Source organism: Eulemur rufifrons, chromosome 7 (assembly GCF_041146395.1).
Source record: "Eulemur rufifrons isolate Redbay chromosome 7, OSU_ERuf_1, whole genome shotgun sequence".
Classification (NCBI taxonomy): Eukaryota; Metazoa; Chordata; class Mammalia; order Primates; family Lemuridae; genus Eulemur; species Eulemur rufifrons.
Window position 1 is genome coordinate 145,248,055 of NC_090989.1, and position 12,679 is coordinate 145,260,733.

At 46.2% G+C, this 12,679-nt stretch overlaps 1 protein-coding gene across 4 annotated transcripts in view; it reads right to left on the reverse strand.

The window, feature by feature from the left end:
* Nucleotides 1–208: 208 nt before the first annotated feature.
* The window catches only part of SCN10A (sodium voltage-gated channel alpha subunit 10), an 85,300-nt gene continuing 72,829 nt past the window's right edge, over nt 209–12,679 (reverse strand). For all 4 annotated transcript variants that reach the window (XM_069473458.1, XM_069473457.1, XM_069473456.1 and 1 more), the window contains 5 exons: nt 11,397–11,450; nt 10,350–10,487; nt 8,163–8,267; nt 6,038–6,308; nt 209–1,422 (listed from right to left, as the gene is read on the reverse strand). In XM_069473458.1, the coding sequence (XP_069329559.1) occupies nt 209–1,422; nt 6,038–6,308; nt 8,163–8,267; nt 10,350–10,487; nt 11,397–11,450 (1,782 nt within the window). The remainder of the gene's footprint in view (nt 1,423–6,037; nt 6,309–8,162; nt 8,268–10,349; nt 10,488–11,396; nt 11,451–12,679) is intronic.

The window sequence follows — 12,679 nt, forward strand, 5'->3', positions numbered from 1 at the left end:
GGAAGTCACAGTGGAGGTGCTCTTGGCTTCTGACTCCTTTTGGTCTATGGAGCCTTTTTCAAAGGTGAGTGCCAGTTGCATTCCCTGCCCAGTTTGACATTGTGACCAGTGGCATGCATTGGTGAGGGTGCCATCTGTAGTGGGAAAGAGTTATCACAGAGCAGAAGAACACATCAGAACAGGACATGTCCATGCTAGATTGTCCTCACTAGGGCCCAGGGGCAGTCACCTCCTTACTGGTGGCTTCATCTTCATTTTGCATTGAGCTAGATGTGCTCATGTTGACTCTATCACTAAGGCCTCTAGTGACACTGTCATAGGATGGCGGGAAAGATGTGGCAGATGCAGTTGCAGATTTGTCTGGGAGTACACAATTTTCATTTGCCATGAATGCAACAAAGCCCTCATCTGGGAGTGAGGCAGCCTCCTCCTCAGCCCTGGGCACACGTGGAGGGTTGGAGAGTGTCAAGGAGCGATGCCGCACATAGCTCCGATAGGCTTTTTGAATGACAGTGGCTGAAATGTCTTCTTGCTTCCACCGGAGGGTGGTTGCTATTGGTTCATAGGACGATTTTGAAAGATTAGTTGCCATAAACTTCTCTTCCATATTTGCTTTCAGAGAATCCAACTCCCCGGATTCTCCTAGCACGTTCTTGGTGAAGGCGAAAAGGATGTCCAAACAGTGGATCTTATCTCCAGGGACCAAGGGCAGGTCCATCTGCATTAATATAGTCCGATTGGGCTTTGGGATTTGCAGGGGACCAGAGAGAGTGTCTGCAAAGTCGGAGAGGGCAGAGAAGGTAATAAACTGGGTGGCCTCGGGATCGAACTTCTCCCAGGTCTCATAGAACATGTCAAAGTCGTCCTCGTTCAGAGGCTCGGTGCTCTCCTCTGTGGCCACATTGAAGTTCTCCAGAATCACTGCAATGTACATGTTGACCACGATGAGGAAGGAGATGATGATGTAGGTGGTGAAGAAGATGATGCCCACGGCTGGGCTCCCACAGTTCCCTCGGGAGCCATTGCTGTTGAGCAGATTGGGGTCGCAGTAGGGTGGGCCTGTGTTGAGGATGGGGCTGAGGAGGCCATCCCAGCCAGCCGACGTGGTGATCTGGAAGAGGCACAGCATGCTGTTGGCAAAGGTCTGGAAGTTGAACATGTCGTCGATGCCGGCCTCCTGCCTCACATTGGGAAAGCTGGACATGCCGAAGATGGAGTAGATGAACATGACGAGGAAGAGCAGCAGCCCGATGTTGAAGAGGGCAGGCAGGGACATCATGAGGGCAAAGAGCAGCGTGCGGATCCCCTTGGCCGCCCGGATCAGTCTGAGGATGCGGCCGATTCTGGCCAGGCGGATGACCCGGAAGAGCGTCGGGGAGAAGTAACTTTCAAGTGACTTGAGAATTGCAGAAAACACCAGGCCTTTAAGAGGGGGGAAATGACCTAATTAGTATCTCCAACCATGATCTCTGACGAAGTTGGCTGTGACCACACACCCTCATTTCTGCTTGGTACGGACCCCACTTGAGCAACCATGTGCAAGGACTGGGCCCTCCCAGCCTGGCATGGTGGTTGTCACAAAGTGGGGGTTTACTAAATGTACGTTGCCTAAATCCTCTCTACCTCAAGTAAGTCTTACCCTTCCTACCATGTTCTTATCTTTCTCTCCACCCAGAATATCTTCTCAGTCAACCTCTGTGATCAAAACCCTGTCTTTTGTAGCCTCGTTCAGCTGGAAGTGACTGCAGCACATTCCACATGCCCACAGTCCTTTGCCTGTTTTCATCTGTGACACAGACCCTGCTCCTCCCTGAGATGGCAGCCGGTGGGCCATGCCTTTTCCTCCACCCTGGTCCTGTGCTCTGTGACGGCCAGGACCCCCTGTGATTCATCTCCCTGTCTCCCACTGTGAAGATTGACTCAGTTCCTGGCACGTCGTCCCGTGGATAATTGTACAGCGCCTGGTGTGTTAATTACCAGGGGGCCTGAGGAGCGGGGCCACTTGCTGACAGCTAACGCAGAATGGCTTTGAATGGCCAGCTGTCTGCATAATGGCTTAATTCGTTTCTTTCATTTCCAGCTGTGTTTGAATTCTGTGTTGAGGTCTGGAGAGGGGCTTTTTTTAGGGTCAGGTACTGCCCCCAACCCCAACTACAAACAAGGTTGGAAAGAGGAAGAATGTGTATGTCCCCCTATATGATGACTAATTTGAAAAATTTTGAAACTTGGTCTTGGGGACCTGTGGAGACATATTGGGACCAAAGGCCTCCACCAAAGATGAGGCAAGGCCTTTGGGTGAGAGAAGTGAGGTGAGTACAGATGTGGTAGCAAGCTCTTGCTCTTCACAGGGCTCCCTTGACCTCTTCCCCTACCTGTCCTTTGTTGTGTGTATACAGGTGGTCACAGTATTGTATTGGAAGAAGGAAGGAAATGGAGGGGACTTGGAAAATAATTATATATAATTATAATCTTGGATTATAAAATCTCTGTGAAAACCTTTCTCTCTCTCTCTATTTTTTTTTTTTTTTTTTTGAGTCTTGATCTGTCACCCTGGATAGGGTGCAGTGGCATCATTGTAGCTCACTGCAATCTCAAACTCCCAGGCTCAAGTGATCCTCTTGCCTCAGCCTCCCAAGAAGCTTGGGACTACAGCACATGCTACTATGCCAAGCTAATTTTTCTATTTTTAGTAGAAATGTGGTCTCACTCTTGCTCAGGCTGGTCTGGAACTCCTGAGCTCAAGCAATCCTCCTGCCTCAGCCCCCCAGAGTGCTAGAATTACAGGCGTGAGCCACTGTGCTGGGCCGAAAACCCTTCCATTAAAGTCCAGTTTAACTGGCATATTTTCCCACAACCTACTAAATTTTTCTGCCAGACAACTGGTCTATGTCTTAATTTGAATTGCCCCAGGATCCTATTTCAAAGGAAAATGAGTCCTCATACTTGTAACAATTAGATACTCAATGTGTGTCTCTGGTGAGAAGGAAGAGAGGGAGACAAGAAGGGAGGGCAGAGAGGTTGACGTGTGGGTTCCTTTGCTTGCTTTCTAGCTCTCTCTGTAAGTGATTTCTGCCCCACGGAGAGGCAGAATGCTGCATAGGTCACAGGAACTGGCAGTTAAGTTGTTCCCATCATAGAACTAAGTATTTTGGATATATTTTATTTCTATATTACTTACACATAAGTGAGCTCCCTTCTCTAATATAAAATCAAAATGGCCTTTAGAGTTTCTGACTTTGGAAGACAAACAAAACAAAACAAAAACAATCAACCAATCAACAAATACTCCTGTTATGGTAAATGAAATAGGCCAGAAACAGAAGGACAAATACTACATGATCCCATTTATATACAGAATCTAAAATAGTCAAACTTATAGAAACAGAGAGTAGAATGGTGGCTTCCAGGAGCTGGGGGGAGAGGAAATCAGGGAGGTGTTTGTCAAAGGGTACAAAGTTTAAGCTATGCAAGATGAGTAAGTCCTAGATATCTACTGTATAGCATAGTGCCTATAGTTAATAATACTGTGTTGTATACTTAAAAATTTGCTAAGAGGGTGGATCTTATTTTAGGTGTTCTTAGCACCCAGTAAATAGATAGATAGATAGATAGATAGATAAGGCCAGAGGAAACTTTTGGAGGTGGTGGATATGTTTATGGCATTGATAATGGAGATGGTTTTATGGGTACATACTTACCTCTAAATTCATCAAGTTGTAGACATTAAATATGTACAGCTATTTATATATCAATCGTATCCCAATAAAGTGGCTTAAAAAATGCAACAGCAGCATGAAAACAAAACAAAAACAAAAACAAAACCTCCTGAGCAAATAAATGCAACCCAAGGTTGTGTTTCAGCACCAGGGTGGAGAGACTGATTAAAAGTTGTATTTAACAGGAAATTTTAAAAAAGGTAACACAATTTTTTTCCTTTTAGTAGTCCTTGGGTAGTTATGATAATAGTTTCCACTTTTTGTTTTGTTTCTTTGAACAGGGATTTTGGTCCAAAGTTTTGTTTGTTTCTAGTATCTGCTTCTGCCTCCCTCTCTATCAGATTGGCTTCCATAATTTTTATGTTCTTTTGGGGAAAAAAGTAAAACATGTTTAATTTTATTTGACTTTATGACATTGCTTTCAACAAGCAAATGTTAAATGTGTAAGACTTAACTTATTGTACTAGTGTTGTAATTTTCCAAGTTAAAAGTGTCCCTAAAGGCCACTTCCTATCTGATTTTTCCCAGTAAATGAGGCAAGCAATTCTAAGATTTTCCATAAACATCTAGCCATCTAAAATGGAGAGATGAATCAATCTGCCTATACAAACAAGCTAGCTATTAGAGGGTGGTTGGGTATGCTACTTCTAGGATTTCAGGGTGTCTTCAAACTGAAATCTCAATATTCTCAGTATGAAAAACCTGAGATCAAATGCCTATGTAAGGAAAGTACTATTCACCCAGTAAACCCAAAACAAATGGATAATGCTGGCCATATTTTGCCTTTCTGACATTTCCTTGGGAATCTGCAAGAATATCCCCTTTCCCCTCCCCCAGTAAGACCATTTAAGTGTATGTTAAACAACTACAGAATACTAAATAAAAAGTTTGGCCAAAACCAACCATGAAAAAAAAAAAGTTGTATTTAGATGCTATCAGCTTTTGATAGTAAATCAATGAGAAATTCAATCTATATCCGTGCCCTGACATGAAAAGTAAGTGGTCAGAATATAAGCGATCAGGGTATATTTATCATGCAAAGTGAAGCTGGTAAGCTGGGATTTGGCCTTCGTAGGGCCAAACTTTGGCTCAACCACAAGAAGTCCAGGGATAGTCTCTTGGCTGTTGGTGGGAGGCAGCAAGTTCATTAAAAGAACACAGCCTGGTCTAAATTCAGTTCCACCCCTTACAAACTCTGTGACTTTGCATACTTTTTTAAATCTGAGTCTCAATTTTAAATGTATAAAAAAAGGATAATAACACCTCCTTCCCAGGGCAGCTGTGAAGATTCACAGAGCCCAGCCCAGTGCTCAGAACTCAGTGAGTACTCAATTATGGCAGCTCTGCTCCCCACGTTAGTCTCTGACTCTATTAATTTTCTCTGAACACCATTGGGCCCAAAATACTGGGCCTGTCACTCAACAACACCCAGACTGGGCCTTAACAACATTGATCTCTTGGTATTGATCCCTTGAGTTTTCTATCACTTATATTCCCTAATAGGACAGTTATATAGAAATTGAACTCCAGAGCCCAGACTTAACAATATTCTTCTTCTTTTTTTTTCTTTTTTCTTTTTTTGAGACAGAGTCTTGCTCTGTAGCTCAGGCTAGAGTGCAATAGCATTGTCATAACTCACAGCAACCTCAAACTCCTGGGCTTAAGAGATCCTCCTGCCTTAGCCTCTCAAGTAGCTGGGACTACAGGCATGTGCCACTATGCCGAGTTAATTTACCAATTTTGTGTAGAGACGGGGGTCTCACTCTTGCTCGGGCTGGTCTAAAACTTCTGAGTTCAAGCAATCCTCCTGTGTTGGCCTCCCAGAGTGTTAGGATTACAGGCATGAGCCACTGCACCTGGCCAAGAATCTTCTTTGAACAATCTCTTCCTCAACTTTCCTCACTGTGATGGCAACCCACCTCCCTTTCCAGAACCTATTTTATGATTTATCTCACATCATAACACCAATCCCTGCTTTCAAGACTGTAAAAGTAAGGTCCACTGGAAATTCCATCATCTTATGGTCTCAGGTTCTCAGAAGGAGTGATTGTTCCCTGTCAGCCCCGAGGTTCTGGCCATGGGCTGTGCCCACGTAGGTACGTGAAAACACTTCCTGACAGCGTGGAGAAGGCCAGCAGAACCTCTTTATTGCACTGAAAGAGCATCCCAGGGGCACTTTAAATCTACTGCTCTTGGAAGGCTGCACATACAGATAAGATACATTTTTAAAAGTTTGTTGGTTGCCCCCTGGGTTTTGAAAGAGTAGCCAAAACGACCCTAAGCAGAGGCTAGGCTTCCCCACCAAGTGGCTGCCCGCTTACTCGCAATGGAGAGAACCACCACGATGAAGTCAAACACATTCCAGCCATTGGTGAAGTAGTAATGCCTCAAGGCAAACATCTTCATGACACACTCGCCCGTGAAGACAGCCACAAAGAACTGGTTGATTTTGCCAAGGACTTTTGTCTTTTCTTCACTCTGCTCATCAGTCTCCACCATCATGGTGATCATGTTGAGGCAGATGAGAACCATGATGACGATGTCAAAAGCTTGTCTGGTCACAATGTCAAAGACGAAGCCCTGGTACTTGTTCTGAGAAAACAAAAGATGGTAGAGTCAGAGCCTTTGGGCCAACATAAACCAGGCTGGAGGGACTGGGTACTCCATAGATGAGTTTTGTTTCCCTCATACTCCTTTTCCAAAATCTCACTTTCAGCTGATTCTACCTCATCGCCCCAGTTTAAGTTCTCATTACTTCTCCCGGCCCCTTGTTATCACCAGACCCTTCCTTTGTCCTGGTCCATGCTCATCCCTCCATTTGCAATGCCCTTCTAGTCCCCTATCTTGAGTATCTAAATTTCAGTAGCTCTGAGTAATCCATCTCTCTCAAGCCCCAGTGACTCCAGGGAGCTTTCTATAATCTCATTAAGCCAAATTGCCCTATTCCTTCTTTGGCTCCCACGGCCTTTTCAGACAGTTTTGAGTTCTAGCATTTCATATATGCTTCTCTTCTCCACTAGACTTTGGACTCTTTGAGGTCGGAGGCCCCTGGAGGGATTCACCATCTGCTGACTAAAGAGCCCTTGGGCTTTGAATAAACATCAGAAGTAGAACTAATGTCTTGGCCAACAGAATGTATGTCTCCCTAATTCATTTAGAGAAAGGCCTGCTCCTTTGTTGAAGGTCTTTGAACTTTGCCCTTGTGTGGGGAGGGGCTAAAGGATTTGTGCCACATCTTAGCCACAGAAATATTATGTAAAGGGACAAGATGCCAATTCCATTCACTGGACTGGATGGCTCAGAAATCCTTTGAAGAAGTTCAGCATAATTTCTGACATATCAACATCTTCACCCCCAAACCTGTTCGTCCCTTCCCAACAGGGGTGCTATCTTGGGGCCACCTGGAGGTTTGATGTTTTCTATCTCCTGGCAGAGGGCTGAGGTGGTATCATGTATGGTTTGGGTGTTGCTTTTAATGGAGGAATACAAGGGCATGACTCTTGAGGTCTTTGTGAAAAAAGGAGTCAGAGTAGAGCTTGGCCCTAATTTTTGTCCAATCTTTAAACTCCAGAGAGGGATGACATTTGGTTCCTATTAGGCCGTTTGACCATGACCATGACTGGATCTTGGATCCCAGAAGAGTTAGGCTTTGGCCATTTCCTCTCTTATCGCTCTGGAGTTTTGGAGTGGCATGCAGGGTGAGGCTGGTGATCCCCTGCAACCTAGATTGTGTTATACAACCACACAAACGGTTCATCTCTAGGCTCTAACTGCTCTTACTATCATTTAGCTTAATCTGCTTCTAATTCTGTGCTTGAACCCTAAAACTGTTGGGAGAACTCAGTATTTCCCCAAACAGGTTTGTTTGGAGCACCTGTAGGAGGTATGTTTACTCCAGAAGGCCAGAGTTTCTTCTTCTTTTTTTTTTTTTTTTGAGACAGAGTCTCGCTTTGTTGCCCGGGCTAGAGTGAGTGCCGTGGCATCAGCCTAGCTCACAGCAACCTCAAACTCCTGGGCTTAAGGGATCCTACCGCCTCAGCCTCCTGGGTAGCTGGGACTACAGGCATGTGCCACCATGCCCGGCTAATTTTTTTTTTTTCTATATATATTTTAGTTGGCCAGATAATTTCTTTCTATTTTTAGTAGAGATGGGGTCTTGCTATTGCTCAGGCTGGTCTCCAACTCCTGATCTTGAGCGATCCACCCGCCTTGGCCTCCCAGAGTGCTAGGATTACAGGCGTGAGCCACCGCGCCCGGCCCAGAGTTTCTTCTTTTAAACTTCTCATTCCTTGGGCTTGGGAACCTTCATCACCCTTATCTTCAAACTTGACCTGGATCTCCTCCTCCACAAACAGCACTGGCCAGGCCCCTACCTGCCACGAGTGGAGGCTGTCAGGTTGGATCCACGGACATGCTCTGCTGCTAGAGGAAAGCTCTGGGGCTTACCAGAGGACGTGGGATGGGCTTCTGGGGCTTCTTGGAGCCCAGCTTCTTCATGGCATTGTAGTACTTTTTCTGTTCCTCTGTCATGAAGATGTCCTGGCCCCCTAAGTGCAGAGAGGGCCACACTGTCATTGTTAAAACAACAGGAACACTCAGGGATACCAAAATCAGCACACACAGAGGAAAAAGACTGTCTTAGCCTTCTCCTCTCCTCTGCAGACAGACATGCCAAGCCCAGGATCAAGAAGTGTCTTGCAACAACCAATGACAGAGCAGAGGGACTGCGTTCCATCTCTGACTCCCTGCCTGGGTCTCTGAAGCAAAGCTGTTTTCTATTCTCTAGGAACCTAGAGATGGTGCCTGGACAGAGTGTGCGAGGGCTTGGGAACAGGACTCAAGGAGGAGTACATGTTGGTTCAGATCTGAGCCTTGGATGCAGCCTGTTCTTTCCAGTTGAATTCACTGGGCTTTTAGAGCCCAGTCCCTGCCAGGGGGTGAGGGATTTCCTCAGGGCCTCTGGAGCAAACACTCTGGGACATAGGCTCTCAAGCCTTTTCTGCAGAGGAGTAGCTGAGGAAAATTACTGCCTCATCCTTGGGTCCTTGGTCTTAGAGAGACATTTGATTGGTTCTCCTGAGGCCCTGCCAGTCATAATACCCTCTGCTGCTGTAGTACCAGAAATGGCACCATTGAAGATGTCTTCCTCCCTTAGGATTGGGTATTAGTTTTCTTTAGGGACCTTTGGACTTGCTTCATTCAGACCTCACCTTTCATTTCCTGACATAATTTGAAAGCCACCCATCTCAATGGCATGTTTGTGTAAATTAGCCTCTGCAAATGCTGGGAAAATGGGCTGAGATCTGTGGGGTTTGAGGAAAGATTTCAGAAAATTTGTAGACACAAAGGGCTTCCTAAGAGGATCATCTTGGTGGGAGCCGGGGGCAGTGGGTGGGGCCATGCTAAGAATTCTGGGCAAGGATTCAGCCCGTGCAGTTTCACGCCCAGCGTGATCACTGGCTCATCTCACTTAAGAACCTAACATGGCCAGCTCTGTCTCTGGGCCTCAGTCTCCTCCTCTTAAGATGGGAGAAAGGATTGATTGGATGATCTCCAAACTCCCCAGGGTACTGATCACACTTGTCCACTCTGTCTTGCTCCCACAGACCTGTCCTGCCCTCTTCTAATGCCCAGGACCCTGGCCGAGGAGTTCCTGTAGACAAGATGCCTGCCCAGTACATACCTATTCTAAATTATAATAGGAACGCTTAGCATCTATGCCCACTGCATGTTCAGCCCTAAACTAGGTACTCTTTGTACAGGGTTTTATTTACCTCTTACTACAATTCAGAGAGTGCTTATTATTAACCACATTGAATGGATGAGAAAACTGAGACTCAGAAAGGTTTAAAATATTGCCACCATCACCCATCGGGCAAGTAGTTGAGACAGGAATGCAAACCCAGGCTTCAAGGTTAGTGCTATGTGACTTGTCCATGTGACTTCTTTTCTCTCTGGATCTCAATTCACACAAATCTAATAGGGTGCCCTATCTACTTCAGAAGTATGGAGAGTATTAAGTGAAAGGATAACATGAATGTATTTTATATCTTTAATGCCTTCATATTCTATAATTAATATTATAAATGTGAGAAGTTATTTGGAATTAGGTTCCTATTAATCAGAGTCAGCACCCTTGGAGGCAAAAGCCTTCCTCCCCTTTCCAAGGAAGTTGGGATTCTGCCAACGCCGGGGCCCTGCTCTTCCTGAGGTATCCTGACTCAGTCCTCTGGGGTTCAGAGCCCCCAGCAGAGCAGCAAGTGCTGGAGAATGTTTCCCCCTGTTTATATTTCCCAAGGGCTAACCCGAGACACACCCAGCATACCTGGTTCCCATTGGGAAGACCAAGGTCACTTTGGGAAGAGGGTTGGGACCCAAGAGTGAGGATGGGAGGAAAGCACTCTACTGACAGAGAGAAATCCAACTCTTCCAGCAGCAGCCACCCCAGGTACCAGGAGTGAGGGTGGCAATCAGGGGGCCAAGGTGGGCATTGGTGTCAAAGGCCGAAATTGGGCTTCTGGTCAGGCATGAAGGGCTATGAGTAGTGTTGGCTTTAGCCATGAGGCCAGAGTGGGCCAGGGACAGGAAAAATAAGATTCACCTCTGTGGCAGAAACACCCGAGCTGCACTTATCTTTTTTTTCTGTTGATTGAAGTTGTCAATTATGACCCCAACAAAGAGATTCAGTGTGAAGAAGCCACCAAAAATGATGAAGATGACAAAGTACAAGTACATGTACACATTGTCCTCCCACTTGGGCTGCATGTTGACCTGTGACCAGACAAGGCAGAGGAGAAGGAGGATGGGTGTCTTAGTTTAGGTTAACCCTACAAGCCGGCCCTGAGACAAGGACCTGGGTGCAGGTAATTTATTTAGAGGTGATCCCAGGAAGCAGGAAGGAGGGGATGGGAAGAATAAGCAGGAACAGGAGAACAGCTAAGGAAGGAGATGAGGTTTGGCAGCCATGATTGTGGGCAAGGGGTGCTCAAGCCTATGGGGCCTCTGAGGAATTGCATAGAACACACCTTGGAATTGCACCACCAAGGGATAGGGAAACTGGAGTATTTATCTACATGCCCCTAAAACTTACTGGTAACGGTTGCCCCTGGGGACATTAAATCCCTTGTCCTTGGGTGAGGGGCTGCTGAGCAAGCTCAGAAGCACAGAAGACAGTCTTCAGACAGAGGATCAGAAAGGCAGCCTGTGGGTGAACTGGGAGGTGGGCTGAGGGGCAGAGGAGGGCCTCGACCGTGTCTGCTACAGTGGGAAGGGGTCCTTCCCCAGCAGCATCTCCTCACCTGGCTCTCAGGACTATACCTGAAATTCCATCTACTTCCTTCCCATGCCCCTTTATTCTAGCCACCACTCTCGATCCCATCCCTGTCCAGGGAGTGTCCTCACATACACTGTCCTTTAGAGGTTATCTGGTGCTTTCTTCAGTGGCAAACAGAGGAAGACCTTGAGAAGCCTGGGGCATGTATGTGGAAGGGGAACAGGCTAGGTGGGCTGGAACACCCAACAGAGGGCCAGCTGGACATTGCTGCCGGGAGGGAGAGTGTGAGGCTGCTGGGTGATCACCCCTTCTGGTACCAGGGCAATCTTCATTTCACTTTAAACACAGACTTACATGGGCAGGACACATGGAGGGGAAGGCTGTAGGCACAGTGGGCTGAGACTCACCTCTCGGGAATCGACAGCTGCGTACATGATGTCCATCCAGCCTTTAAAGGTTGCCTGGAGACAAGGAGCAGAGGCCACTCAGTGTCTGCTCATCCACCTACAGTGGAGCCTTCTCAAGCCATGGCGGCCCAGTGAGAGAGGGTAGGATGCCCACCTAAGAAGTCTTGAGGGGGAAAGGGCTTGGGCAGGAAGAATGAAAGTAAAGGCTCCTGGGGTGACTTGGCTAATCTCACATGATGATTTAAAGTAATTCCACAAGTGGCTGTTTCAGAATAGAGTGGCATTAAAGGCATGGAGTCTTCCAGAATATAGCATGGACTGGGCACCTACATGTCTGGCTCTGGTGCCAACTTCTACAAGGCTGCTCCGTGCACTTGATCAAGGCTCCCCCTCTTGAGGCTGCCATTTTCTCAACCACTTTCCTACCTCATACACATGACATAACAGTGGGGTATCTTCCCATCTTCAAGAGGGGGAAGTTGGGAATAGAAGACCTCCACATTCCTGTCTTCAGATTTAGCATTCTCGAGGTCTAGAAACTGAGTTGTGTTCTCCAGCATGTGCAGGGAGTGAAAGATGTCTCATGTCTTGCACTCCTAGACCTGTTACAGTACTTGATGGACTGTTTTGATTCACTTGTTCGTCTGTTTTTCTCATATAGTATCAGTGCCTGGAGCCAGTTCTGACTGTATCTCCCAGGGCTGAGCACAGTGTGTGGCACACCATAACTCCTCAGAGATTGTTTGTTGAATGAATGCATGAACACATGATAGAATGCAGGAACTCCTGGGTAACTGCATGGAAAATGTATAAGTAATTGTATCAACAATTGAATGAATAGAGGGCTGAATGAACAAATGGATGAAGGCAAGCGATGAATGAATGAATGGTGAAAGCAAATGTGAATATGTTTGACTGACATTATCTATCATTACAACAGACCTAATTTGACATAATTAATTATCATCTAGGAAATTATATGAAGTAGAAGACTGAACATGTGGCTACGCCATGCCTATTTTGTACAGGTAGTATGTTCTATGTCATCACCTGATGAAATCCCATGGCAACCCCATCCCTTTATTCTGTTCTATGAGCCCACACTTGTCTAACTGCACCACTGTGAGATCACACTCATTTAATAAGGCCCTCTAGCCTCGTGGTGTAGTCTGCAACAACAGGGAATGACCTCAGTTCTCACTGAGTGCTACTCTTTGCTAAGTCTCTATATAGCATCTTCTGGGAGATCCCAGACTCTCCATTTTATTGAGTAGCCAAAGGAC